The 26,246-nt window shown below is 39.0% G+C and overlaps 1 protein-coding gene across 1 annotated transcript; it reads left to right on the top strand.

Annotated features, from left to right (window-relative positions):
- Window positions 1-1,144: 1,144 nt before the first annotated feature.
- On the top strand, window positions 1,145-25,499 carry LOC126808637 (cell surface hyaluronidase). The gene is made up of 23 exons (XM_050533539.2): window positions 1,145-1,325; window positions 2,647-2,823; window positions 3,100-3,324; window positions 4,295-4,399; window positions 5,186-5,358; window positions 6,802-6,874; window positions 8,184-8,323; window positions 9,006-9,136; window positions 9,970-10,039; window positions 10,431-10,565; window positions 11,799-11,928; window positions 12,818-12,881; window positions 13,821-13,856; window positions 15,434-15,574; window positions 16,235-16,415; window positions 17,532-17,747; window positions 19,455-19,663; window positions 20,815-20,985; window positions 22,034-22,205; window positions 22,714-22,770; window positions 23,301-23,403; window positions 24,354-24,464; window positions 25,296-25,499. Exons 1-23 carry the CDS (start codon window positions 1,154-1,156, stop codon window positions 25,463-25,465), a joined length of 3,162 nt encoding a protein of 1,053 aa, XP_050389496.2. The 5' UTR covers window positions 1,145-1,153; the 3' UTR covers window positions 25,466-25,499.
- Window positions 25,500-26,246: the final 747 nt, after the last annotated feature.

The following is a 26,246-nucleotide window of genomic DNA, read 5'->3' as shown; positions in this document are numbered from 1 at the left end:
TCCACCTACATAATCTCGATTATCAAGTAACGTTTCCAATGGCTGTGGTACCGTTAGCCTATTCGGTTTGAGACGGGGTAGCAATTCAATTCGTATCACATTTATTTTTACTACAAATTAAAAATAAGACTTTTAATATATAGATAAGAAGCGAAAGTTTGAAAGGAATGGACCAAATCAATGAGGCATAATAATTATAGACGACTTCTTGTTAGCCTGCGTGTATTCTTGTACCGTAGTAACTGGGGTAGGCCTACGTAACTCCCGAAGCAGACAAATAGGAAACAGTGATCCAATGGGGCTGCAATTCAACTGGGGTGATGTTAGCTGCGATGTTTATCAATTTTTCTGTAAACGCAAGTGACAAAAGAGCGTATAATACCGACATCCAAACTCTCATTTTAACCACAACTAAACATAATATCAAGGCCGTATATATCGAACTTTCAATCAAATTGACTGACATGCGGCCTCGCTCAACAGCGGCCTCGCTTCGCACACTCTATCATTTAGCCTCGATCTAAAATTTCCGGGAGTATGAAGTCAACGTAACGGTTAATCTCCGCTTACGACGCCATTTAAAAATTTAATCAATCAATGAAATCCTGTTTAAATCCAAGCCGAATCCAAGCCATCCGTTCGTCTACAGAGTTGATTTTGTGCTTGTTATGTAAATAAAGATCTAATTTATAATTTCTATGACATCTGAAGCCTAAATAAAGACTTGCAATAACCAGATTTAGCTGTTGCATAATGTATGTTTAATAGGCAGGACTCGTGCCAGACTTTTTTTGCGCTCATGACAAGGCCAACTTCTTGCACCCGAACACAAATAATGCCAACGTTGAGTTTCAAAAGCAGATGTGTTTGTTGAATAACAGATGTGTCTGTTGAAGAATTGCAGAACAAACAAAACATGAAGATGGGGAATTTATTTTATTTAAAGTCCAAGAATAGCCAAATGAAGCTATTTCGCACACAACATGAATTCGTGAGTAAAGTGGGGACTGGCTGTTGATAGCTAAGCTTTCATGAAATGCTACAGGGTTTTTGTTGTGTCACCCCCCCCCCCCCCCTACCTTTAGACACAGCTTCTAATGAAACTTGGAACAAGTAAGAGGAATAGCAACCCAATCAGACCATGTTTAATGAAATGTTACAGGGTTCTGTTGTGTCTCAGACAGACAGTTGGAAACCCGGTATGGTGGTATACGTCTTTGACGAGAAAACTGGTAAAAGTTTATCTGGAGAATATTTCTTCTTAGGAAATTATGAACCTAACTTGTCACAAATAGATGTATCTAGACTTGTCACATTATTAAATGGTAAGTATTCAAAGTATGATATGTGATAGGGAGATATCATCGTGTAGACCTCAAGAGGTCTTGCTATTCACCTATTTGCTTATTCGAGAACGGGGCTTGGGGGTGGGCGAATGTCCGTCTAAGGCGTGTGTTTTAGATCAGAAGGTCTATCAATTGGCGTGGTTTGTACGTGACAAGGAGAATGGTCGCCGTCCAACCTCGTGGGTTTTCTCCGGGTCCTCCAGTTTCCTCTCATTGCTAAAGACCCCTACGCGCAATACCATAAAATTACGATATCGTTTGTGAAGATGTGTAGTGATAATGGCGTTAAGAGAAAATCAAACGTATTATATCGATAGATATGACATCGTTTAGGTGAGATATGAAACTAGTTGGAGGAAATATGCAAATGTAATGTGAAACCTGTTATCGTTTGAAATGATAAATGTGTCTATATTCATGCTTGTTAAACATAATATGGTGGTCGAAAGCATCCATTTAGAACATCATGTTTACATGTGTAAGGCAAAAATCGATAAAATAAAATCATTCATCGTAGCCTACTGGTTTGCCGATAACCAAGAAAAGCCAGTACTACGAAAAATAGCGCCTTAAAAGACGCCGATATCAGAATACACACTTCGTCGTACTGGCTTAATTTCGTGGAAACTTGACAACCTAAATGGACGTATTCAGCCATCATACAAGACAGACAATCTATGAAGAGTCCGACGAGTGCGGAACAATCCAGAAACAATCTTATAATCGCCAGAATAGTCAAACGGCTCGTTTGAACTACATGTATACACCGCGTTAAGCCATTCGGCCACCCAACCAACTAATTTCAAAAATGAAATGGGTTTATAATCAAACTAGAAATATATGCATATTTGGGTTGGGTGTGGTTGTAATTATGAGGGAGAGGGGCCCTACTAGTTAAACTAGAAATTTAAGCATATTTAGACGCTGGGTAGGTACGGTTGTATTTGTGGGGGAGAGGGGCCCTATTAATTAAACTAGAAATATAAGCATTATTTAAGCGCTGGGTAGGTACGGTTGTATTTGTGGGGGGGGGGGGGGGGGGGAGGGGCCCGACTAATCATTAAACTAGAAACATAAGCATATTTAGGGGCTTGAGTGGATGTGGTTATATTTTGTGGAGAAGGTTACTACTAATTAAACTAGAAATTTTAGGGACTGGAGTGGGTGGGGATGCATAAGAGAGGCATTCCTACTAATTGAACTAGAAATATAAGCATATTTAGGAGCTTGAGTGGATGTGGTTGTATTTGTTATGTGGAGTAATGTAAGCATTTTTATCAACAACAATTTATTTTGTTAGGAATTGCTAATGATAGAATTGTAGCTGTGTCTGTGTATAAGAATATGGTTCACCCACAAGTTGATCTGACAACTATATTCAAAGCTATTGAACAACTGGCATATGGCAACGAAACCAACAGCAGTCCTTTAAGAAAAATTGCAAATGGTGATGCGTATGTTCTTCTTACCCAAAAAGGTAATATTTTATTAACATTTTCGACTAAATTATAATTACACAATGATAATAATAATGATGATGATGATGATGATGATGATTCGATAATGATCGAGAACCATCGAGAATGTCAATTCGAGAACAACTGACATGGAACTTTGCATGCTTGTTATTTGGACAGTGACGCATCACAAGTCCAAGATGGCTGTATTGACGGTTCCGGGTTCATATCCCAGGAGATTTTTAGTTCACGATTTGTAATTTTAACAGTATTGTTTTATTGTTTATTTTCTGTAGGAAATACTAATGTTACTATAGAAGATCTGAGTCGAAAAGGAGACAGTGACAGTCAAAGTGCTAAGGCATCACTAACATTGCTCGCACCCAAGTTAAAGTTCCAAGTTACCAGTTATATCGACAATGTCAACGACGACCAGTCAGCCGTAGATTTCCGAGTGATGACTACTGCTGCAGCCTTTCCTATACTTACTCTGCTGGATGAGGTCACAACATGGGTACCAGGTATTTCCTAGTGACGTCATTAATAATTAAAGGGGCGTTTCTCGGTATTATTGACCCAGTCGATAGGGTGCAAGCTGACTAACCAGTTCATCCGAAATTCGATCCCGGTGTTGGGTAGAAAATCTAATTTTTGCCGAAAATGAAATGAAATGAAATGAGGTTTAACGTCCTACTGTTCTGCTCCTAAAGTGGGCTAATGAAGACGGGCACACGCCATACAGTGTGCTATGAGGGAAATTTTGCCCGGGCAGCGGCGCTACGGCCTACTCTTATATTGAGTTCCAACTGCCAAGGGATCTTTTACGTGCACCCCAGTGTGTACACGAGACCTCGGTTTTTCGTCCCATCCGAACGACTAGACAAATTTTTACCGAGGAATAGAAATGAATGCATAGGACTCTAGAGTAACCCACGGTTAAATATATTTACTATAATGTTTTTTAAGCCATTAGTGTAGATTTTACACATTCTATAAGTTAACACAGCTTAACTGCTCTGACATCCACGAACAAAGGTTATATTAAATTATGCACCTGTATATCCCACTTGTATACATAAGATAATGAAATGCGCATGTTCTAAGACGGCCGAAGTCGGCCATTTTAAGTCAATTGGAGTGGTTTCGAATCCCCGGTTGTACGTGACAAGGCGTAGGGTCGCCTGTCCAACCTCGTGGGTTTTCTCCGGGTCCTCCGGTTTCCTCCCACTGCTAAAGAACCCTACGCGCAAGCGAATTATTGAAATAAAATTAAACCATGTGTTAGTCCCGAAATGACCTAGTTTGTGTCGAGTGGACACTAAACCCCATTTCTCTCCCTCTCTCTGTCGGCCATTTTAAGCTAACCCGTTTAGACGATCAAGACAGGTCAGCTTAGAAAAGGTTTTGCGTTAAGACGAGAAAGCTAAACTAGTTTAGCGATCGCTTCTGTTTTTAAATCAGCCGTACTTAAATAGTTTATTTTATCTGTAGGTGATAAGTTGGTTTTAGCGTCTACAGATTATGACTGGGGACAAGCAGAAGAAGCAACAGTAGTAACATGTGCTACATGCACTAAACATCAAGTTCAAGTGGAAAGTAAGTTTCTATTTCTAGCAGGAACACCATTTTCAATACATGATTTCGATATTAAAAAGTGTCCCCGGGATTGACATCAATCCATTTAATTCTTTGTATATTTTTCATATACTATTAGACTATGTTTAACATCTTAAGTCTGGCATTCATGTACTAATTTGGATTTTTGTACTTAAAATTTCATCCCTAACCCGCCCTCACAACTTTCAAAAAATAAGAAAAGCCAACTAAAACCATATCGCCCACCACCACAAAACAATCCTAAAAATCCAAAGCAATAGACGACTGTAGCAAATACAGTATCATATTTTATATTATTCCACTTCTTAGGTGGTGTTAGTTAAGACTAGAGATTACACCAGACATTGATCCCTTTATCTCTATGGGTTGCGGTATGTTTAATTAAAACATGATAAATTTCCAATATAAATGGGTTTTTACGTCCACTCGACACAAATTAGGTCATTACGGGCCCAACACACGGTTCGAATTTATTTCAATAACTCGCTTGTGCGTAGAGGTCTTGTTCCTGATGTTTATTTACAACACCGGTCGGCTGTTTAAGTTTGGAGGGTGGGGGGTGGATGGCCGAATGGTTAGCAGGTCCGCGCTGTATCATAAGGTCTGTCATTGAGTCAACTAGCGTGGTTGACCTAGTCTGTGCCGAGTGGACGTTAACCCCCCACCTCTCTCTCTCTCTCTCTCTCTCTCTCTCTCTCTCTCTCTGTGTTTAAGTTTCATAGTTACACCCGTCTTAATGAATTAACATCAATTATTCTATTTTAGTGGATTCACGATACACGCATTTTGGAGAGATAATCAGTAATGTTGACCAGAGAGGAGAAGTTGCTCTTTTAACCAGAAATGTCTTGATTGAAGGGAAAATGGAGGATAGCTGCCCACCTAGTAATGGCAACTGTCACGATTTCCACTATGACACATTTGGTGGTCATCTGAAGGTATGAATTTCAAATAAGAGTGAACTATTGCGCGGCTGTTCAGGCAAAATATTTCTCATAGTACACTGTATGGAGTACTCCTGTCTTCATTAACCCAGTCGGCGTAGAAAAGTGTGACGTTAAATATCAATTCCTTTCTTGGAAATAGGATGAAGGAATTTGATTACAACACTCAGTTTTTAATAATGACGAAGTATCTAATATACACATACAATTCTAGTCTAGAATCGCTTGATCACAAATCTTACCCTATAACTATTGCGCCAGATTCCTCCCTTGCTTCTAGCCTAAAGACCCCTATGCTATCACAGTAGTAAACCCCCGGCAAAACAACTTCGCCGTGCTTGACTACTATAACATTTAGCGTCCACTACGTCTTCAAGAAAATTCTGAGGTTTACAGAAAACAGGCCTGTGTGTAGCACGACAATGGTTAACCCTTGTGCGTATACAAGGGGTATTTTGGGACCCCACAACCACATCCTTAACGTTTGTGAGGAACTGGTTCATAATTGTCTAGCGAGAACTTTATACATTGCCAGCTACTTAATTTCGAGTATAATGCTGCAAATAAAACGGAAGTGAGGCAGTGTGATCATTCATCATTTGACAAGAAACTGCGAGTATTACATTATCGGACATTTTGCTGGTTACAAGAGTTTAATCTGCCCTGCGCTCGGCGCTAGCTTTGTATTTGGAATCCTTCTTACTGATATTGTGTTAGTCATTCTAGTAATCTAGTTCTGAAAGCAAATATAGGTACTCTACCAACCTCATCAAAAGACGATTGTACATGGACATGACAATTAAGTTATTTGTAGATTTGTATGGTTTCAAAAATACCTTATAATTCATATCATCACTGTTAAAGGGACAATAACACTCTTGCTGGCTTGAAAGCTCCAGAAAATAAATAATATCTCTAAGTACTAGATGTTTAAGTGTCCTACCTGTTGTGTAAATTATCCATTACATCCTATTTTACTTGTCCAGAGGGTTCGAAAATATTTTTAAATCGAAGTTTCATTTGAAAAGGTTTACGTTAGACGTTTCAAACCATTATGTTGAATTTTTCAAATTTTTTAAATAAGGTGGTTTAAGATGAAATTTGTATCATCAATTAATTGAAATATTCTAAAATAGTACAATTTGTTGACCAGAATAAAGATTGGGATATATTATTCAGTTACAATAAGAGTGGTATTGAGCCTTTAATACCTCAAATATATTTTTTTTTTTTCACTCTGATTGATTATTATTCATTCTTTATATGAAGCTGTAGTTTGATCGAATTTGAATAAAATTATGCATCCAAAAACCAATTTATGTCAGGGGTCTTAGATTACGCCTTGTGGCCGACAATGATTTTCGTGCGAAGTGTGCGCACAAGGGTTAAGTAAATGAAATACATGTATCTAATGTTTTCCATTATTTGTTTTGTTAGTTTGTACAAGGAATTGCCAATGTGCATATAGAAGGTGTTGAACTTGTTAACATGGGTCAGCAGACTGTAATAGGTAAATATAGTTATTCATAGATATTATAGGCCCACAGTGGCTTAGTGAGTAAGATGTTCGCTCGCTAAGTTTGGGGTCCGGTGCTGGATCCCTGCGTTGGCTGAGAAGGTTCATCGGGATTTTCCGGCGTGGTTCCACCTTGTCAGTGGCGCAGGATGGAGAGTCTGACAAGGGAAAATGTGTACTCGTCATCTTTACACATTGACGTGCACGTAAAAGATCTCTTAGCGGTTGTTATTCGATATAATAGTAAGCCGTAGCGTCGATGCCCGGGAAAAATTCCCCTCATAGCACACTGTATGGGGTATGCCCATCCTCATTAACCCAATCGGAGTAGAAAACGTGGACGTTAAATCCCGTTTCATTCATTCCATAGATAATATATTATAGCATGTACCGACTTCAAAAATAAAGATATTAACAAAAAATAGACATTTAGGTAATATATATCATGAACTGATTTATAGATATTCACAAATACAAATATTCACAAATAATATTAATTATTTCCAAGAAAAAAAAACCCAATACAATTTTATCTGAATAAACGAAAAATAGTAAAAACGTCTATACCATTTGAAGATACTAAATAGTAAGTGCAGGAGGACCGCATCAAACGGAAACAAAACCAATAAGATCCGTCTACGGATATTGAAAGAAATAAACAATAAATATCAAATTTGGTGAAAGAATCGATAACAGCGTGGATCCAATGGTATGGAACGGATGCGGGACGGAGGACCTGCAATCTGATTAGAATACAGATCTATATTTCGTTTCGTTTTATATACTTTCGATGGCCTACATTACATGGAGGTCTGACCGGTTGTACTAGAAGGTCGCGTCAGGGATAGTACGAGCGGATGTTGACCCTGTGACGTCAGACATTGATTAATCAATCAGCGTTGACGTTTCTAGTGGTAACAGACCGTTTCATTGACTAATCCCTCACTTCAACCAGAACGCCAGTAATATAACAACTCTTCCAAATCCTAGTGTAGTAAAGACAAGTAAAAGGAAATTTTGAACTATAAAAAACGAAACTAAATAGGATGCAAGGAAAACATCGATCCCCGTTGTTCATGGCGTGCACGTAATAGAACACCTGATAATTTAAGATTGGGCCGAAACCACGCTGTCCGAAAAAAATGTTCACACAACCTCATACTGCATATATCAGAACAATAGAACGCAAAACTCCATTTGAGGTTATTTCAATTTTAATAACTTTACGATCTATGTAACAATAAATAAAACACGTTGAAGATACCCAATTCATCATAACATCCAAATATTTTTACTATTGCAGGTCATTATCCGGTTCATTTTCACATATGTCATGATTTAGATGGTCTTGGAAATTACACTAATCCTCCGTATTTTAGATACAGTACAGTACACCATTCCTTCTCTAGATGTGTTACTATACATGGTACACATGGTGTAACGGTAAGATGCACTTTATATACTATAGTACTGTACACCATTTCTCCTCTAGCGGTAAGACAATCTTTATATACTGCAGTACTGTACATCATTCCTTCTCCAGATGTGTTACGATAGGTCAATCTTTATATACATGTACTACAGTACTGTACATAATTCCTCCTCTAACAGTAAGACAATCTTTATATACTACAGTACTGTAAATCATTCCTTCTCCAGATGTGTTACGGTAGGTCAATGTATATACTACAGTACTTTACATCATCCCTTCTTTAAATGTGCTACGGTAAGATAATCTTTATATACTATAGTACTGTACTGATTTGAAAGTTGCCAAACATTGTAAATTTTGAGATGCACATGTAAAGCGTTCCATAGTTTGGGCACATTATGGGAATTGGGAAAATCGTCGAAAGCCAAAGGTTTTAAGTCTATAACTTAGTACTATTAGAAGACGATCATTTTGTGACATGGTGATAACTTATATACACTACACCGCCAATAATGATGATTATATGGCAAGTCCGATCAGGCTACATGTATGAAAAATCGAAATTTAACGTTTTAGCCAAAATCGAAGTGGGCGCAAGGTTTACCTCAATTAGTGATTTGACGCGGAATGGCACTGTTATAACTATCTAATACTAATACTAAAAGCATTTTAAATATTTTTTTATTGTCACAGATTGTGGACAATGTATGTTATGATGCTCTAGGCCATGCTTACTTTCTGGAAGATGGAGGTGAAAAGAGAAATGTTCTTGATGGAAATATCGGTCTAACCACACGTAAAGGAAAGATTCTGACATCAGATAGGTACGACACTAACAGTTTTAATCATACTAATTGTTGAATATGCATATTGATTTCAAAATTTATAAAATACTGTGGCATAGCGAGAGAGGGGGCGGAGTTGGCGAGGTCCCAGGACATCCAATCAAAGAGTGTGTCCCAGCTAGTTCGATACGCTAGCGCTTGTTCCTATTATTCTGATTTTTAAGTAGATTGAGGCATTTGTCATCTAAGCTTCAATTCAATTACAGGGATACCTGCCCACTAAACTTACAATAAACCCTTAAAATGTTTTATGGCCGTCTTATTGACATGATTATTAAATATAGCATGTCTCTTTCGGCTATTATTCTAGATATATTTATTTTTCTGATTATGTCTACTACATCAGTTAACAATGCTGCATTATGTAAAAGCAAAATCTGCCTATTGCGGGTCATGTTATATAAATTATCATTTATACATTAGGGGTAGGGAAGGGGTGAGGAATGCATGGCCGAGTGGTTAACCCGTGCATCACAAGGTCTATAATTGAGTAAAGTGGCGTGATTTGATTCCCCGCGAGTATGTGGCAAGGAGTATGGTCGACTATCCAACCTCGTGGGTTTTCTCCTGGTCCTCCGGTTTCTTCCCATTGCTAAAAAAATCATACGCGCAAACGAATTATTAAGATAAAATTGAACCATATGTTACTCCCGAAATGAACTAGTTTATTTCGAGCGGACGTTAAACCCCATCCACCCCTCACCCCTCCCCCTCTCTCTCTCCCCCGACCAAATAGCTTCATTAAAGTAAGCCACCTTCTGTCGATTTCAATAATTAGCATGGCTATATAAAATTTTGAAATTTATTTTTAGTCGACCGGCTACATATTTTGTGACGAATCCCAAAAATCATCTTAGAAATAACGTTGCTGCTGGTTCCGAGGTATAGTATGGCATTCGATTTATTTTCTTTATTGTTCTGGTTGTAAAAATCAAGGGAGTCACGGTGGCTCAGTGAGAAGGCGTGGACTCACTAACCAGGGGGTACCGGGTTCGGTCGCGGTTCATGATTTGCCAGTGTGGTTTTCACGTCTAGTCCTTCATCTCGTGTACACGTTTGTGTGCACGTAAATGCTCCTCGCTTGGTTGTTATGTTTCGGAAAAATTCCCTATACCCCCCACCCCCCGTAAACCTCTACGAGGGAGACCGGGCGTGAGATAACTAGGGTTCACGTCCACTGGACAGTAACTAGGCCATTTCCACGCCAACTTAAGAGCTAAAGCCACGCCCTCGCTCGCATTAAATAACTAGTGTTCCTTTTTTTATTTGGCAGTATTATGGATTTTGGTATGTATTCCCTGACGAACCTTATGGTCCATCATACGGACTTGGCTTCATGCAGCTGTATGAATCACAACATACTCCATATGCCGAATGGAATAATAATGTAGGACATTCTAATGAAGTTGTAAGTAGCAGTTGTTTGAAATTTAATTTCGGATTGGACGATGAACCGAGGTCCACATGTATACACTTAAAGGAACCCTTGGCAGTTGAAACGCCGAAGCCCGGATTTATTTATTTAAAGGACAATATTGGTGCCAGTCATTATCACATATGTGATAGAACTAGTTAAACACGTTCCAAATATTATTTTATCACAGAGATCATTGCTACGATAGATGAATAATCAATGTTTCAACAATAGGAAGTGACGAACGCAAAAGGAAAACACGAGTTATCCCTCTATATCACTGACTGAAGTGACGGGTGATAACAGATACATGGGCGAATTTCTGCTCACCAAAAATTCCTTCGAAGACCAAAAGTTATTATATGAGACTGAAAGAGTATATATGACAATTAAAAAAAGTAATTGAATGTCATTAGATGAGAGAACACCAGAAAAATAGAAACAGTCCGTACATTCTCGGGTGTTAATTCATTCTATACTTATAAAAACATGGTAATGCACGGATTTTTTCTATTTTTCTTTCATGTTCTCTTATCTAGTGACAGTCAATTTTGTTTATGAATTGTCAGATATCCTTTCACAGTCCCATACAACTACTTTTGGTCTTCGAAGGAATTATTAGCGAGCAGAAATTCGCCAATGTATCTGTTATCACCCGTCACTTCAGTCAGTTATATAAAGGGATAACTCGTGTTTTCCTTTTGCGTTCGTCACTTCCTATTGTTGAAACATTTGGAACGTGTTTAACCAGTTCTATCACATATGTGATAATGACTGGCACCAATATTGTCCTTTAAAGCCCACTTTATTTGATTTTATTCGATGGTAATCTGACCCTGGTTGAAGACGTTGCTACAACATGTATAACAGAACCGATGACTCACTCAGTAAGACGTGACGTTGGCTCACTAACCCGGAGGTCCCGTATTCGATCTCTGCATTGGCTGAGCAAGTACCTCTGAATTTTCCGCCCCCCCCCCCCCTTCTTGTCAGTTGTGCAGGACACGGGACCTTACAGGAAACAATGTATAGTCATTTGTATCGGGCGAAACATCTAGGTACCGTGTACACCTTGGCGTGTACGCAAAAGATCCTTGGAAGTTGAAAATTCAGTTGTTGTCCTCGCAAAATGTCCTTCATTGCACATTACATAGTGCATACCCGTCTTCATTATCCCGGTCTGTGCAGAAAAGTAGGATGTTTAAAATTATTTTATTTCTGTTACAGGATGGTTTGTTTGCCGATAGTAAAGTATTGCCTACAACTGCTGCAGGAGGAACAAGTGATTATTCGCCCAAAATTCGACCACTGGACAGAAATTCACCTGCAGCACAGGTCAGGATTATCAAACCCACATGTAAGTCAGTTTTACAGACTTATAAACCTGTCACGGCAAATCTCTTTGATCGTTGGGGTATATTCTATGCCCGGAATAACCTGAGGTCTGAAAGTCGAGGGCGGCTTTGAATATAACAGGGGAATTTGGGGTTATTCTTCTGAAAGTTTTTCTTTAAACTTGTAACAGGTTATTCTTCCAAGGTAGGGTTTTTTTTCTCCATATTTAAACATGATCTAAGGTTTTTCTTATGGGAAATCTGGGATATTCTCATTTTGCGTACATGTAAACATTGACGGTTTATTCTTCCAGGGTAGTTTTTTTTCTCCATAAGAAAATATGATCTAAGGTTTTTCTTATGGGAATTCTGGGATATTCTCATTTTACGTACATGTAAACATAGACGGTTTATAAGCATGGTAAATTCCTCGACTTCGGTTATGCTGGGGAAGAAAATCTTCAGAAAAACCCTCTTTTTCTCGGGTTATTTTCTTCAAATCAACATTGATGTTGTGATCTCATAAGGAAAAGATGGGCTTCTGATATCCAATATTTAAGACAAAATAAACATCTTACCATTGATACACGAATCGTGTACCATAATGTGCTTCAGCGCCATTTTTAACAAGTGTCTGGAAGAACGAGGTTAGACATATTCCAAACAGTGACGGCATATTCTTAGACTGGATTAACCAAACGCTAGAGATCGCCATTCGATTGAGACTTCTAGCGTATTTCGCGGAACATAACTGATTTGAAATTAGAGTAGAACGGAAATGATTGAATGTAAATCAGTTTATATACATTCGTATTATATTATTTTATGCGTTGCTTCAGATTAGTGTCAATTTCTAGGTCCAAAATATTTGCGATTTAGCTCTTTTAAATGATTTATTTTTTTTTAATTCAGTCTACAAGAATCGTTTCCATAACATGTGGATAAGAGGTGGATGGATTACTGTTGAACACGGATCGTAAGTATCGTTTCATTACAGACTGGTTTTTTTTATTCAGAAACAATTTGTTAATCAAAATAAGAGTCATGGATGTCTGGAACAATTTATGGTTGTTATGTTTACATTTTTAGGTCTATATCATTTTGAAGCCAGTTTCCGTCGCCATTTTGGATTTTGGCGGCCATATTGGATCAACCGTTTGTGAGATGATCGGAAGCTATCCAAAATGAGTCCGGTGGCCGGCCAACAAAGTTTATTAAAATGATATATTACACGGGTCAATGTTTGCCAAAGTCAATTTCAGACCATTTTAGACGCCATCTTGGCTATTCGGCTCTCCTGGAGTTAGCTCATAGTTTTCAGAGGTAGCAAACTGCCGTCCCACCTTGTTCCCGCGAAATGGTCACGGATCTGGGGTTTTGACCCGTCTATATAGACTCAGGGATAACACAACTTGCTATGCTACAGCCTTGAAATATTACCTTAATACGCATATTTTGAAAAATAAATACACCGAGAGATTGACTCAGCGCAAATAAGCAAATTGTTATTTGGGAAATAGGCGCTAATTAGTTTTAAATATTTTCAACGATTGCCGAAGACACATTCCAGTTTAATAGGGCGGGGCGGGGGGGGGGGGAATGGTTGCACGTGCGCGCTGTATAATAAAGTCTGTCATTGAGTCAACTGGCGGGGTTTCGATTCCCCGGTAGTACGTGACAAGGAGCAGGGTCGCCTGTCCAACCTCGTGGGTTTTCTTCGGGTCCTCCGATTTCCTCCCACTGCTAAAGACCCCTACGCGCAAGCAAATTATGGAAATAAAATTGAACCATATGTTAGTCCCGAAATTACCTAGTTTGTGTCGATTGGACGTTAAACCCCATTTCTCTCTCTCCGTCTCCAGTTTAATGGCTTTAACTAAATATTTCTTACAAATAAATTTTGTATTTTTTCTAGTTTTGCGGATAGTGCCAATGGACTAGCATTTGCTAAGTAAGTCAACCTTTATCCGTCATGCATGGATACCTTATATGTAAACCTTATATATCTACTATTTAGCATTACCGCATGGAAATCTTGTATGTCCATTGTTTAGCAGCCATGCATGAAAACCTTCTATGTTCCTTATTTAGCAGCCATGCGTAAACACCTTGTATGTTCATTGTTTAGCAACCATGCGTGAAAACCTTGCATGTTCATTGTTTAGCAACCATGCGTGAAAACCTTGTATGTCCATTGTGTAGCACTCATGTAGGACAACCTTATATGTCCATTGTTTAGCAGCCATGCATGAAAACCTTGTATGTCAATTGTTTAGCAACCATGCGTGAAAACCTTGTATGTCCATTGTTTAGCACCCATGTAGGACAACCTTATATGTCCATTGTTTAGCAGCCATGCACGAAAACCTTGTATGTCCATTGTTTAGCAGCCATGTATGAAAACCTTGTATGTCCATTGTTTAGCAGCCATGCATAAAAACCTTGTATGCCCATTGTTTAGCAGCCATGCGTAAAAACCCTGTATGTTCATTGTTTAACAGCCATGCGTAAAAATCTTAGAAGTCTAATCTTAATGCGCCATTTATGAAAATCTGCATGATAACTTTGTATGTCTGATAAACTGTCGATATCTAGAGGATGCCCTTAGAATTAGGTCGTATAAGACTCTAAAGTGGTGTTAGGTACACCATATTCAGACAAGCACAACACTTGCACCACAAAACTGGAACTAAAGCCATGTAATTTAGTACACGTTCTCTCGTTAAGGTCTGGCGTACACCTATCACTTTGAATATGATGAAGATTTAACCTAATATATTATATTGTTTATACGAAAACGACATAAACGCACTTCCTATAGATACCCTCTCATTATAGATCAACCCAATCGCCACAGATAAACCCACTCGTTATATACACCAACCCACTCGCCACAGATATAATCACTCGCCACAGATAAACCCAATCACCACAGATAAACCCACTCGTTATGATTAACCCACTCGCCACAGATATAATCACTCGATACAGATAAACCCAATCACCACAGACAAACACACTCGTTATGATTAACCCACTCGCCACAGATAAACATACTCACTATAGATCAACACACTCGCCACAGATAAACCCACTCACTATAGATCAACACACTAGCTACAGATAAATCAACTCGCCACAAATAAACCCACTCACTATAGATCAACCCACTCGCCACAGATAAACCCACTCGCCACAGATAAGCCTACTCGCTATAGATCAACCCACTCACTATAGATCAACCCACTTGCCACAGATAAACCAACTCGCCAGAGGAAAACCCACTCACTATAGATCAACCCACTCGCTATAGATCAACTCACTCGGCATAAATAAACCCACTTACTATAGATCAAACTACTCCCCACAGATCAGCCCACTCGCCACAGATAAACCCACTCACTATACATCAACCCCCTCACTATAGATCAACCCACTCGCCACAGTTAAACCAACTCGCCACAGATAAGCCTACTCGCTATAGATCAACCCACTTGGCATAGATAAACCCATTCTGTTTTTTTTCAGATCTGATGATCAAGCTCAGTTTCTGCAGAACTCTGTTATAATAGGAGAATCGAAGAACATAGGAGAACCGACATTATATGTGGATACTGCCGCATCTACATCAATTCAGTTTAACCGATCTATACCCGTATATACAACACCGTGAGTAATTAGTGTTGTGACATAAGTGTCTGTGCGTCATTTGCATTGCACATATTAGTGTTGTTGCTTAAAGTCGTTGTTAATTAAAACTATCTGTGTTATTTGCAGAGTTAGTATTTAGTGTTGTTACTGTAAACAAGTGTCTGTGCTATTTGCACAGTTCGTAATCAGAGTTTACGTAGTAATAGTGTTATGACGTAAAGTATCTTTGCAGGATTTGGATCGTACGTTATTTGTGTCGTTATATAAAGTATTTATGCCCCAGCAGTATCGCAGTGTTCTTGAAGCGCGGACGCTTACGGGGATGGACCCCCGATTCATTCTCGTGTTGTTTATTTCGTGCATTTTCTCTTCTCCTGTAGTTTGTCTTGTCCGCAGTTTTGTCTTATCGATTTTATTTATGTATGGTTCGGTCCACCTGTGGTACCGGAGATCAGCAGTATCGCTGTGTTCTTTATACATGATACGTGGACGCTTACGGATGGCCTCCGGGTCCATTCGCTTGATTTGATGTTTGTTGTTTATTTCTTGCAATGTCTCTTCTCGTAGTTTGCCTTGTCTGCAGTTTTTCTTATCGATTCTGTTTGCGTGTAATGCGGTCCTCCTGCATTTACTATTATAAACTGATGAAACTGAATATTTTGTAATTTTTCTTTCCAGCTCCACGCCTATTCATGGATTTTTGTTCCATGATGGTCCGGTTTATTTGGAGAATGTCTGGTTTTCTGGTTTTAAATCCAATTCTTATTATCTAGCAGGAGCTATTGGTTTTGAGAAATATAATCAGAATATAACATCAGCTGTTAGTTCTGTTAAACATATAAGATTCGACTTCACTGATGTAAGTAGCAGTGATGTAGGACGGAGGGTCTGACAAGGACAGCTGTCTAGTCGCTCGGATGGGACGAAAATCCGAGGTCCCGTGTACACATTGGCGTGCACGTAAAAGATCCCTTGACAGTTCGAATTCGATATAAGAGTAGGCCGTAGTGCCGCTGTCCGGGCAAAGTTTCCCTCGTAGCACATTGTATGCCCGCCTTCATTAGCCCAGTTGGAGCAGAACAGTAGGACGTTAAACCCCATTTGCTTTATCGATGTAAGTAGCGGTATCTGTCATCATTAGCCCAGTAGGACAGTGAACTCCAATTCATTTAATTTCATTTCCGTTATATCCGACAACTAACACAGATCGTAAATGGTAATTAAAGTTAATTACATTATGTCAGAGCTAAATCAGCCTATTGCGGGTCATTTTTTTGTCTTCAAATATCATATAAATTTTTATTAAGACTTTCATTTAGATGTCAAGCCAGTAATCAAGTCTCTGGGCCATCGGGTGGCCGCGATATTAATTGGATTAACGCTAAAATAAGGATCGAGGCTTCGTTTATTATCGTAGCAATGACAATTAAGACTACACTATTCTTGTCAAAATTTTATACATTCATAACGTCGCTCAGAATAAAGTAATTTGAATGAATGTATCAATGCATTGATTTTTAATTATCCATTTTTAACCTATTATAGCGAAAACGGTTAGCTCATAATTCATCTTTAAGTTGCAGAAATAAGGACACCCTTTTGTCAAAGTAAAAGTGGTAGGATGAGCAATGGTCGAATTGTATTTATTATATATTTGTGGCTATTTTAGGTTTCGGAGCCGTTGTGGTTCAGTGAGTAAGACGTTAGCTTGCTATCTTCGGGGCCCCGTGTTCGGATGAGACAGTTCATCAGGATTTTCCGGCGTGGTTCCCCCCCCCCCCCTTGCTAGTGGTGCAAGACGGATGGCATGTCCACGTGAAGTCGTGCGGATGGGACAAACAACCGAGGTACCTTGCACATATTGGCTGACCGGACAAAATGTGTCTCATAATACACTGTATGACATGTGCTCGTCTTTATTAACGCGGATGGGCCAGAATAATATGACGTTAAACCCCATTTCATTTTTTTTTAGGTTACATTAGGAAATCGAGTTCTCGACAGCAACTCCACTTTAATGGGATTTCCCGATGATGATCGATATAATGGAATTACATTCCGAGATACAGATGGTAGTGTTACCGGTTATTCTAACAGTCAAATTGTCAAATCTCGACCATTTTATATTACTAGAGGATGTTACGTACGATCTAACTGGCAAGTTGCCGTTTGTCCAGATACATTTGGAAAGGTAGGCATTATATTTATCATTCTTATTGATAATTCCATTAAAATGTAATACAACTTCCAATCTGTTTAAAATAGAGATCTATATTTTAAAAAAAAACATAACGAAAAGGGATCTATGTTTTAATAAAATTGTACAATTCTTAGTTTATTACCCAGGAATGGCAAGGGCATGGGTATAGCCCAACACGGGTAGACTGAGATGGAGCTTCGAGTATGGTAGACTGGAGACCCATAATAAATAAAGTTAACGTTTCCATGTGGTGTGTGGGTCTTAGATTTCAGTCGTTTATGATCCACACGCTCAATTTGTGCATAAGCTAGAATTTACAGCCAGTTTTTCAAACAAAATGATCGCACCCTTCACGGGGTCATACCCATCGACCTACGTCTCCTAATCCTTTCCTGTAGCTCAGAGCCATATATAGAGGATGAGGGGACATTAGCTAGGCGGTTGGTAGTTCAACTCAGAACGTAAGATTTGTTACACCAACCCTCTACGTTCAAGAACTAGTAGGGGCGTGGTGACCCATGATTTTACACGTGGAAGAAGATCCCGCCTGGGACCCCAAAACATTATTTATTTGTTTGTGCCGGGGAGGGGGTGTGGTGGCAGTGCCTCCCAGTGCCGCCTGATAATATTGGGCTGTGTGGAACGTGCTAGAGTCGATTTGTAGCATAATATCTAACCAATGGTATATGTTTGACACTGGTTAAGCATTGAAACCGCGCTTTATTTTGCCATTTGCGGGGGGGGGGGGGGGGGGCAAAAACTCAAAACTATGACGCAAAATCCCTGGGAACGGGCCTATTAGCTCCTTGTCAAAATCTTTTGAATCCCAGTAAATTTTAGTGGGCAACTCTTTACTGCTAAACCATCGCGTGTCAGTCACTCTGAACGCCTGTACAGTGTAAAGGAACGTTTAAATGAGAAAATACCCTCCTTGCAAGTAACTTGGGCGCCGTTATTGCAGTCTAAATATAGGTCAACGCACACATTTCAGAACGTCGGTGACACGAAGACGAAACGAAATTCAGATAACCAGGGAATAAATTTGGAATCGTTGAAAAAATTAGATTGTAAAAGGTAGGCAAAGCATGAATGACTGAAGATTCTAATTTTTTCAAAAAGTGGAGGTGGAGGTTCAGTGTAACGAGACTTTCGTTCAGAGCTGAACTAGGCGGTTGGGTGCCGAATGGTTTAACGCTTGAGCGTTGGATCATATGGTCTGTCATTCAGTCAAATGGCAACCTTTCAGTTCCCTGCTTATACGTGACAAAGGGTGGGGTCGCTTGTCCAACTTCGGGGTGTTTCTCCAGGACCTCCGGTTTCCTACCACAGCTAAAACGAATTATTGAAATAAAATTGAACCATTAGTCCTGAATGACCTAGCTTGTGTCGAGTGGACGTTAAACCCTTCTCCCTTGATCTGGCTAGCTGCGAATAAAAAGTACATAGAATATTATTGGCAATATTTCAGTTGACAATTCAGTCCTGGATGACCTAGCTTGTGTCGAGTGGAGGTTAAACTCTTTTTTCTTGAAATGGCTAACTGCGAATAAAAAGTACATAGAATATTATTGGCAATAGTTCAGTTGACAATTCAGTTCTGATGACCCTAGTTTGTTTCGAGTGGACGTTAACCCCGTCTCTCTTGATATGGTTAGCTGTGAATAAAAAGTACATAGAATATTATTGGCAATATTTCAGTTGACAATAACCTTTGAAGATAAACAACCTGATGATACAGGACCAACTGTATTTGCTGTAAGAGATGATAAACCTGCTGTACAGGAGGTTCAGACAAACCAGAACCCAGCGCAATTTACAACAGTTCTTGGTGGAGGCTATAGTTACACTCTACACTGGAAAGATTTCGTTCCTCGCACTTTCACTATACGGGGTGATGGAATTGAACAGTAAGATATATTTCTCTCACAATCCGGGGCCTCCGACATCTAGAGTTTTCGGCGTGGTCTCCTTTTCAGTGGTGCAGGACGGAGTGCCTGGCAAGGGAAACCTTATAGACATAAGAATGGAACGCCAAATTGAGATATAATTCGTGTACACATTGGTGTGTACGTAAAATAACCCTTGGCAATAGACCGTATATAGCGCCGCTGTCCTAGCACACTGTGTGGCGTATGCCCGTCTTTATTAGCCCAATTGGAGCAGAACTGTAGGATGTTAAACACCATTTCATTTCATTTTACTTCACAAACCTGGACTGTGACTAATCAACCCCTTACTAAACATACAGTACTTCTCAGTGGCGCCCTTTTCAACTGGCGCCAAGGGCACATGCTCTTCCTGCGAACCGTAAATACGCCACTGAAGTACAGTCAGCGGATTGAGGAATCCCTGGTACAGTGTAGGTAATTTCACATAAGTGATTTAGTTGGGACGGGAAGCAAATTACCCTTTGAAAACAATCTGATTAAAATACAGATCTATATTTCGTTTCGGTTTTTTTGTATACTTTTGATGGCCTACACTACATAAAGATCTGACGGTTGTAGTGGACGGTCGCGTCAGAGGTCATACGAGCGACTTTTGGCCCTATGACGTCAGAAATTTGATTTAACTCAATCAGCGTTAATATTTCTAAAGGGTTAACCACAGTTCGTGAACCTCACACCAAAAACTCGCCGTACCAGACCGCTTCATTGGCTATTCCCTCGCAACATCCAGAACGCGGGTAATATAACAACTCTTCCAGATCCTAGTGTAGTAAAGACAAGTAAAACCAAATTTTGAACTATGAAAAACGAAACGAAATAGGATCTGTGATTTAATCAGATGGCTTTGAAAATAACCCCTATAAACAAAAGTTCCCAAGCGACGAACTTGAGAATTTTTTTCTAGAATGCGTGTTTCGGGCCCACACGACATAGCCAAAAACGTTTTTTGTTGTTTTTTTTTTAATAATGGAATGAAATGAAATGTGGTTTACGGCCCTACTGTTATAAAATACTAATAAAACGAAATTGAATTATAAAAAATATGACACGAAATAGAATCTGTACTGGATTTTGTGAAACCTGTTTTTATAATATGTATATTTTTTCAGGGGTAAATGGTTACGGTTTGGTGTATGTTTACCACGACATGCTAAACTTGATCTGTCCTCCACGAGTCCGAAATATCTAGAGAATATGAACAACTGGATCTCAGTAGCCAGTTTACAGGAACTAGAGGCTGATAACATAGGTGATAAATATTATTGGGATACAACTGCTGGGTACGTGGGAATTTGTTTTAATATTGTTAAAATTTGTTCTGAATTTATGGACCGATTGGACCAAAGGCTTATGTTAGAAAGGGTCTGGACATCCTTTCTAAATCCCGGTGGTGGTTATTAAACCATTGTGTCTCTGGTTGTCTTTATTCAAATTGTTGCATAGATTGTGGTGCATAAATTGGTGCATCTGTGGGTTTTTTTATTTCAATACGTGCTCTTGTGGTGCTTATTGAATTATTAAATTAATTAAATTTGAGATATTACTCTAGGCCGCTTTATTCAAATTATTGCTCTTGTCTTGTGTATTTGAATTGGTGCTCTTACGGTGTTCATTTAAATTGACGTTCTTGTTGTGTTAATTTAAAGCGGAAATTGCAAATTTTCTAAGAAAGTCAAAACGTAATTATTTCTATGTCTTTTGCTCAATAGGTTGTCAACTCACAATTATACGATCATAGGTGTCATTCTCACACTTAAGATTCATTTACACAGGAAATAATAACACAATTACCTCCCAATTACCCCCTTGTTTTCTATTCTCCACCATGGAATAGCTATCTTGAAACGTTTGAATTTGAAATGGAAATTGATATTTTTGCCAATTTCTCAGCTGGCAATAGTGAATTATAGGATTAATAGGATTATTCTTTAACAAGGTAGGACTGTTTATGGATACCATCTATTTTCAGGCTTTATTTTAATAAATTTTAAAAATATAACTTAAAAATTTGCAATTTCCGCTGTAAATGGGTGCCCTTGTGGTGCTTAAATGGGCACTCAACATAATTTAACAAGAATGTATTTGGTGTGGTTCTTATTTTAACTATTCAGACAAATTGTGGTAATTTTACATTATTTAATTCTTCTTTATAACCATCAAAACGATTTCTTCAAGAATTTTGAAGGAATATGGGGATGGTATTTCTATTCTAAGGCAAGTTACTGTTGAACTGGAGTTAATTGATTAAAACCCGATTTAATTAATTTGTCCTTTTTTAATAGTTTATTGTTCTTCCAACCCCGCTTTGTTTTATTCCTATTATTTCAGATTACTGTTTTTTAAGTTCGTGAGTTTTACTACCAGGGAGGCAAATGCGACAACGGAATGTGGTGTACAAGAATGTCCCAACGTCAGGATAGAGGTTTTGTCGGGGGATGTTACAGACCGCGATTGTACCAGTAGAGCTTACGACACGTTTTCTTACAATAGAACGGAACCGGTAAGTTGTTGGTGATTCATGACACAAGTTCTTACAAGAGAACGGAACCCGTAAGCACCCGAAGTCCCGTGTACACACTGGCGTGCACGTAAAAGAACCCTTAAAGCCGGATTTCGATATAAGAGTGGGTCGTAGCGCCGCTGTCCTGGCAAAATTACTCTCATAGCACATTATGGGTTATGCCCGTCTTCATTAGCCAAGTCGTTGCAGGAAATTAGGGCGTTATAACCCCATTTTAGTTCGTTCAATTTAGAGCCACATAGAAAATTGCTCTGTTAATTTACCTAATGCATAATGCCCCTTTAGGAAATATTAATACATTATTAATATCTGAAGACGTCTATAGAAGGCAGAGCGTTAGCTTATATGATTTAATGTATATGTCAGAATGAAGTAAAGTGGTGATTTTTTTCACCTGGACGTATTTTTTATTTATTTATGTATATATCTATCTATCGTAAAATAGAAGTACTTGTACTTTTTCTACTTTAATATATATATCTTTCAGAATCCAACCAGACCACTTCATGCCCAAGGTTTATCAGCAAGCGCCTCGAGCCCAGGAGTAAGTTTACAGTACACTATCGATGGATTATTACTCATTGATCCACTGGCGTATTAAAGGACAATGTTGATACCAGCCAATATTACATATGTGATACACCTGGTAAAAAAAAATTCCAAATAAAATTTAACACCATTGTCCTTAAAGGGGTGGAACGAAGCTCAAGATGCTTAAGCTTCCTGATTTCCTATTTAGTGTAAATGAGTAAGGTACCACTTCTCCGGATCAGTTTGTTACTACGTCATATGTAAACAATGTACGTTTTATCGAAACCGTATGATGTGACGTCACATGTAGACCTATACTGCACGTGAACTTAAAGGTTAGTCATCTGGTACAACGTTAACCGAAGCCTTTCACATTACCGATGTTAAACAGATTGCACCACTTTAGTAGCCATAGCTACAAAATTTAAGAATTTGAGCCTTTAAACATTGTATGTGAGAAACGTGGTTTGTAAGATTCAATCAATAGGTTTGTAGATAAGATGATCATACTTTAAGCAATCTTTTTAACGACATATTTTTCAGACCTATGGAGCTGGACCCACTCGACCTTTTACAACACGATCACGTGTAAACGGTCAATTTGGAGAGTGGGGACCCTGGAGTGATTGTTCTAAATCGTGTGAAGGTTTGTTTCACATACAACTTTATATTTTAGTCATATTTGAATTGTTTTATAAGGTGTAGACAAAGTCCCAATCAGCGGGGGGGGGGGGGCAGGGTTTGTGTGATGCCCGGACACAACTCCTGGGTTGCCAAGGGGAGAAGGGGCCTTCTCCACCAGGAAATTCTCGTCTAAATACCTAATTAGGTTTAAGTCCTTTATAACGAACGCAATCAACAATCTTAACGTCGATCAGAAGGTGGAGGGTGAGAGCTTGGATATGGCTAGGGGTTTGGGTGGCCGAGTGCTTAACGCGTGAGCATTGTATCATATAGTCTGTCATTGAGTCAAGTGGCGTGGTTTCGATTCCTCGCAGGTACGTGACAAGGAGTAGGGTCGCCTGTCCAACCTCGTGTGTTTACTCCGGGTCCTCCGTACGTGTTCCACTGCGTTAAGCCCCCAACCCCTCCGCAAACCTAGAACTCATTAATGGGAGAATGCTATAACTTAAATATGTTAAAACAGAAAAAATATAGTTTTTATTCAAATTAAGTATGACAACTTGTACAACAAAGTTAATAGCGATAATTTCAAATACCCCCCCCCCCCCCACAACCCCATTACCCTGAAATGTATGCCCTCGCTCCCTTTGCCACCCTACTTTTATATCAGTATATTTCATTTAATAATAAGATAAGTATATACTGGCGACTCGCATGCCCTAGTGTGTGAGGCAGCGTCTTGTCTTTCTGGCGGGACTAAAAAATCAACGTCCTATGTACACCTTGTCATCCAAGGGTTTACTCATCGAGCCACCGCGGCTCCTTATTCCCCCAAAAAAGAAAACAAAATGAGGCAGAAAATCTTACCGGTTATCACAAGTAACCGAACTATTTTGAATTAAGAGACGTCAAATTCCATGCTTAGTTTACCGTTTTACAATAACATCGAATTTTAACGTTTATGAAATTCAGGAGGAATTCAGACGAGAAGGCGTTACTGTGATCATCCTATACCCCAGAAAGGTGGCACGTCTTGTACTGGTAAAGCTGTTGAAACAAGAGACTGCACCCAACAATACTGTGGTAAGTTTTATGAGAGAGAGAGAGAGAGAGAGAGAGAGAGAGTGTGTTTCGGGACTACCATAATTTATTTTTCAATTTTGCGCGTTGGGGTCTTTAGCTGGAGGAAACGGCAGGACCCGCTGAAAATCGACATCGTTAGGAGCAGCCAATTTTGAGTCAGTATGCGTTTCGTAAGTGAACTAAGATGGGATTAATGAAGACGTGTATATACGCCATGCATTGTGCTATGATGGCGATTTTGTCCACCTTCTCCTCCACTGTGGATGGTTCTTGTATGATCACACTAGAGAATATACGAGACCTCGGTTTTTGGTCCCATCCGAACAACTAGACGACTCTCCATCCCCATCCTTACCTTTGAGGAAACTTGGATTAAAACTCCCGTAGAACCTTCTCTACCGACACCGAGATCGAACCAGAATCGTCCTGTTTATTTAGCCTGTGCCATATTCACTGAGCCACCGGTGCTGCTATGTCTTTTCTTTACACATATGTGACCGTCCAGCACAAAACCAGTCGGAGACACAGCAAAATACACTATGTGGGTCAAAATTACCGAAATTTTAGTTTTCTCACTAAAAGCTTAAAAAAAAGGCATATTTTTTCATTAAATAGATCGTTTCTGTGCAGAAATAATAAAAAATGTATAAGAAATGTATCCAAAATGAAATTTTATGGAGGCTGCGAAAACAGAATGGTAATTCAATTGCTAATTGTATAAAATGAACCTACTTGCTGCTTCAGAGTTTGGTCGCTTTCCTCTGAATATTTGTTATCCAATTTTAATTATAACTTTCAATTTTTGATTATTTTTAATTTAATATATTAAAGCTGTAGATGGTGGCTGGTCAGCCTTTGGCGATTGGACAGCGTGTGTCAAGGTCACCGGGTGTAATGGTTACCAGAAACGAACGAGAGAGTGTAATTCACCAGCTCCCGCCCATAACGGTAAATATTGCGAGGGACAAGACGAAGAAGTGAAATCATGTACAGTTTGTTAGATTAGCCCTGGAAAATAAAATGAGTGTTGTTAAATATTTTGGGTTTTTTTTTAACATTAATTGAAGTCTTGATGCGTTATTTAAAGCCAAAAGACTTCCTTGCAATTGTGAAAGCTTAATCTCCAATACACTAATATCAGTCCAAATTAAGGATAAATGCAGTGTGCTTTAAGGGGTATTTTGCCCGTACAGCGGCACTGTCGTCAATTGTATGTTCATTAAAGTAACAATGCGCCATTGGCATTTGTCGCTAAAATATCAAATTTCTCAAGGCTTAATTAAAGAGGGTATGGCTCTATTTTTTTAACCTTGAAAAAGACAAAAATGATTCTAAAAGCACTAATGTACTATAAATGTGTGTAAAGTGATTTATATTCAATTTTTGAAACAAATGTTGTAATTTCCAATCAATTATGTTCGGTGAAATACGTGAAAAGTTCAAATTGAACGGCAGTCGTTTAGACCTGTTTATTGCATTCCACATGTTTTTTAAATTATTATTTTGTCGTTTGTAGGGGGGTTGGATGGCTGAATGGTTAGCGTGCGCGCGCTGTATCATAAAGTCTGTCATTGAGTCGACTGGCGTGGTTTCGAATCCCGGCTGTACGTGACAAGGAGTAGGGTCGCCTGTCCAACCTCGTGGGTTTTCTCCGGGTCCTCCGGTTTCCTCCCACTGCTAAAGACCCCTACGCGCAAGCGAATTATTGAAATAAAATTAAACCATATGTTAGTCCCGAAATGACCTAGTTTGTGTCGAGTGGACGTTAAACCCTATTTCTCT

Source organism: Patella vulgata, chromosome 1, assembly GCF_932274485.2.
Source record: "Patella vulgata chromosome 1, xgPatVulg1.2, whole genome shotgun sequence".
In the NCBI taxonomy this organism is placed as follows: Eukaryota; Metazoa; Mollusca; class Gastropoda; family Patellidae; genus Patella; species Patella vulgata.
Note: the sequence above shows the minus strand (reverse complement) of the source record. Positions and strands in the feature narration are given on the sequence as shown.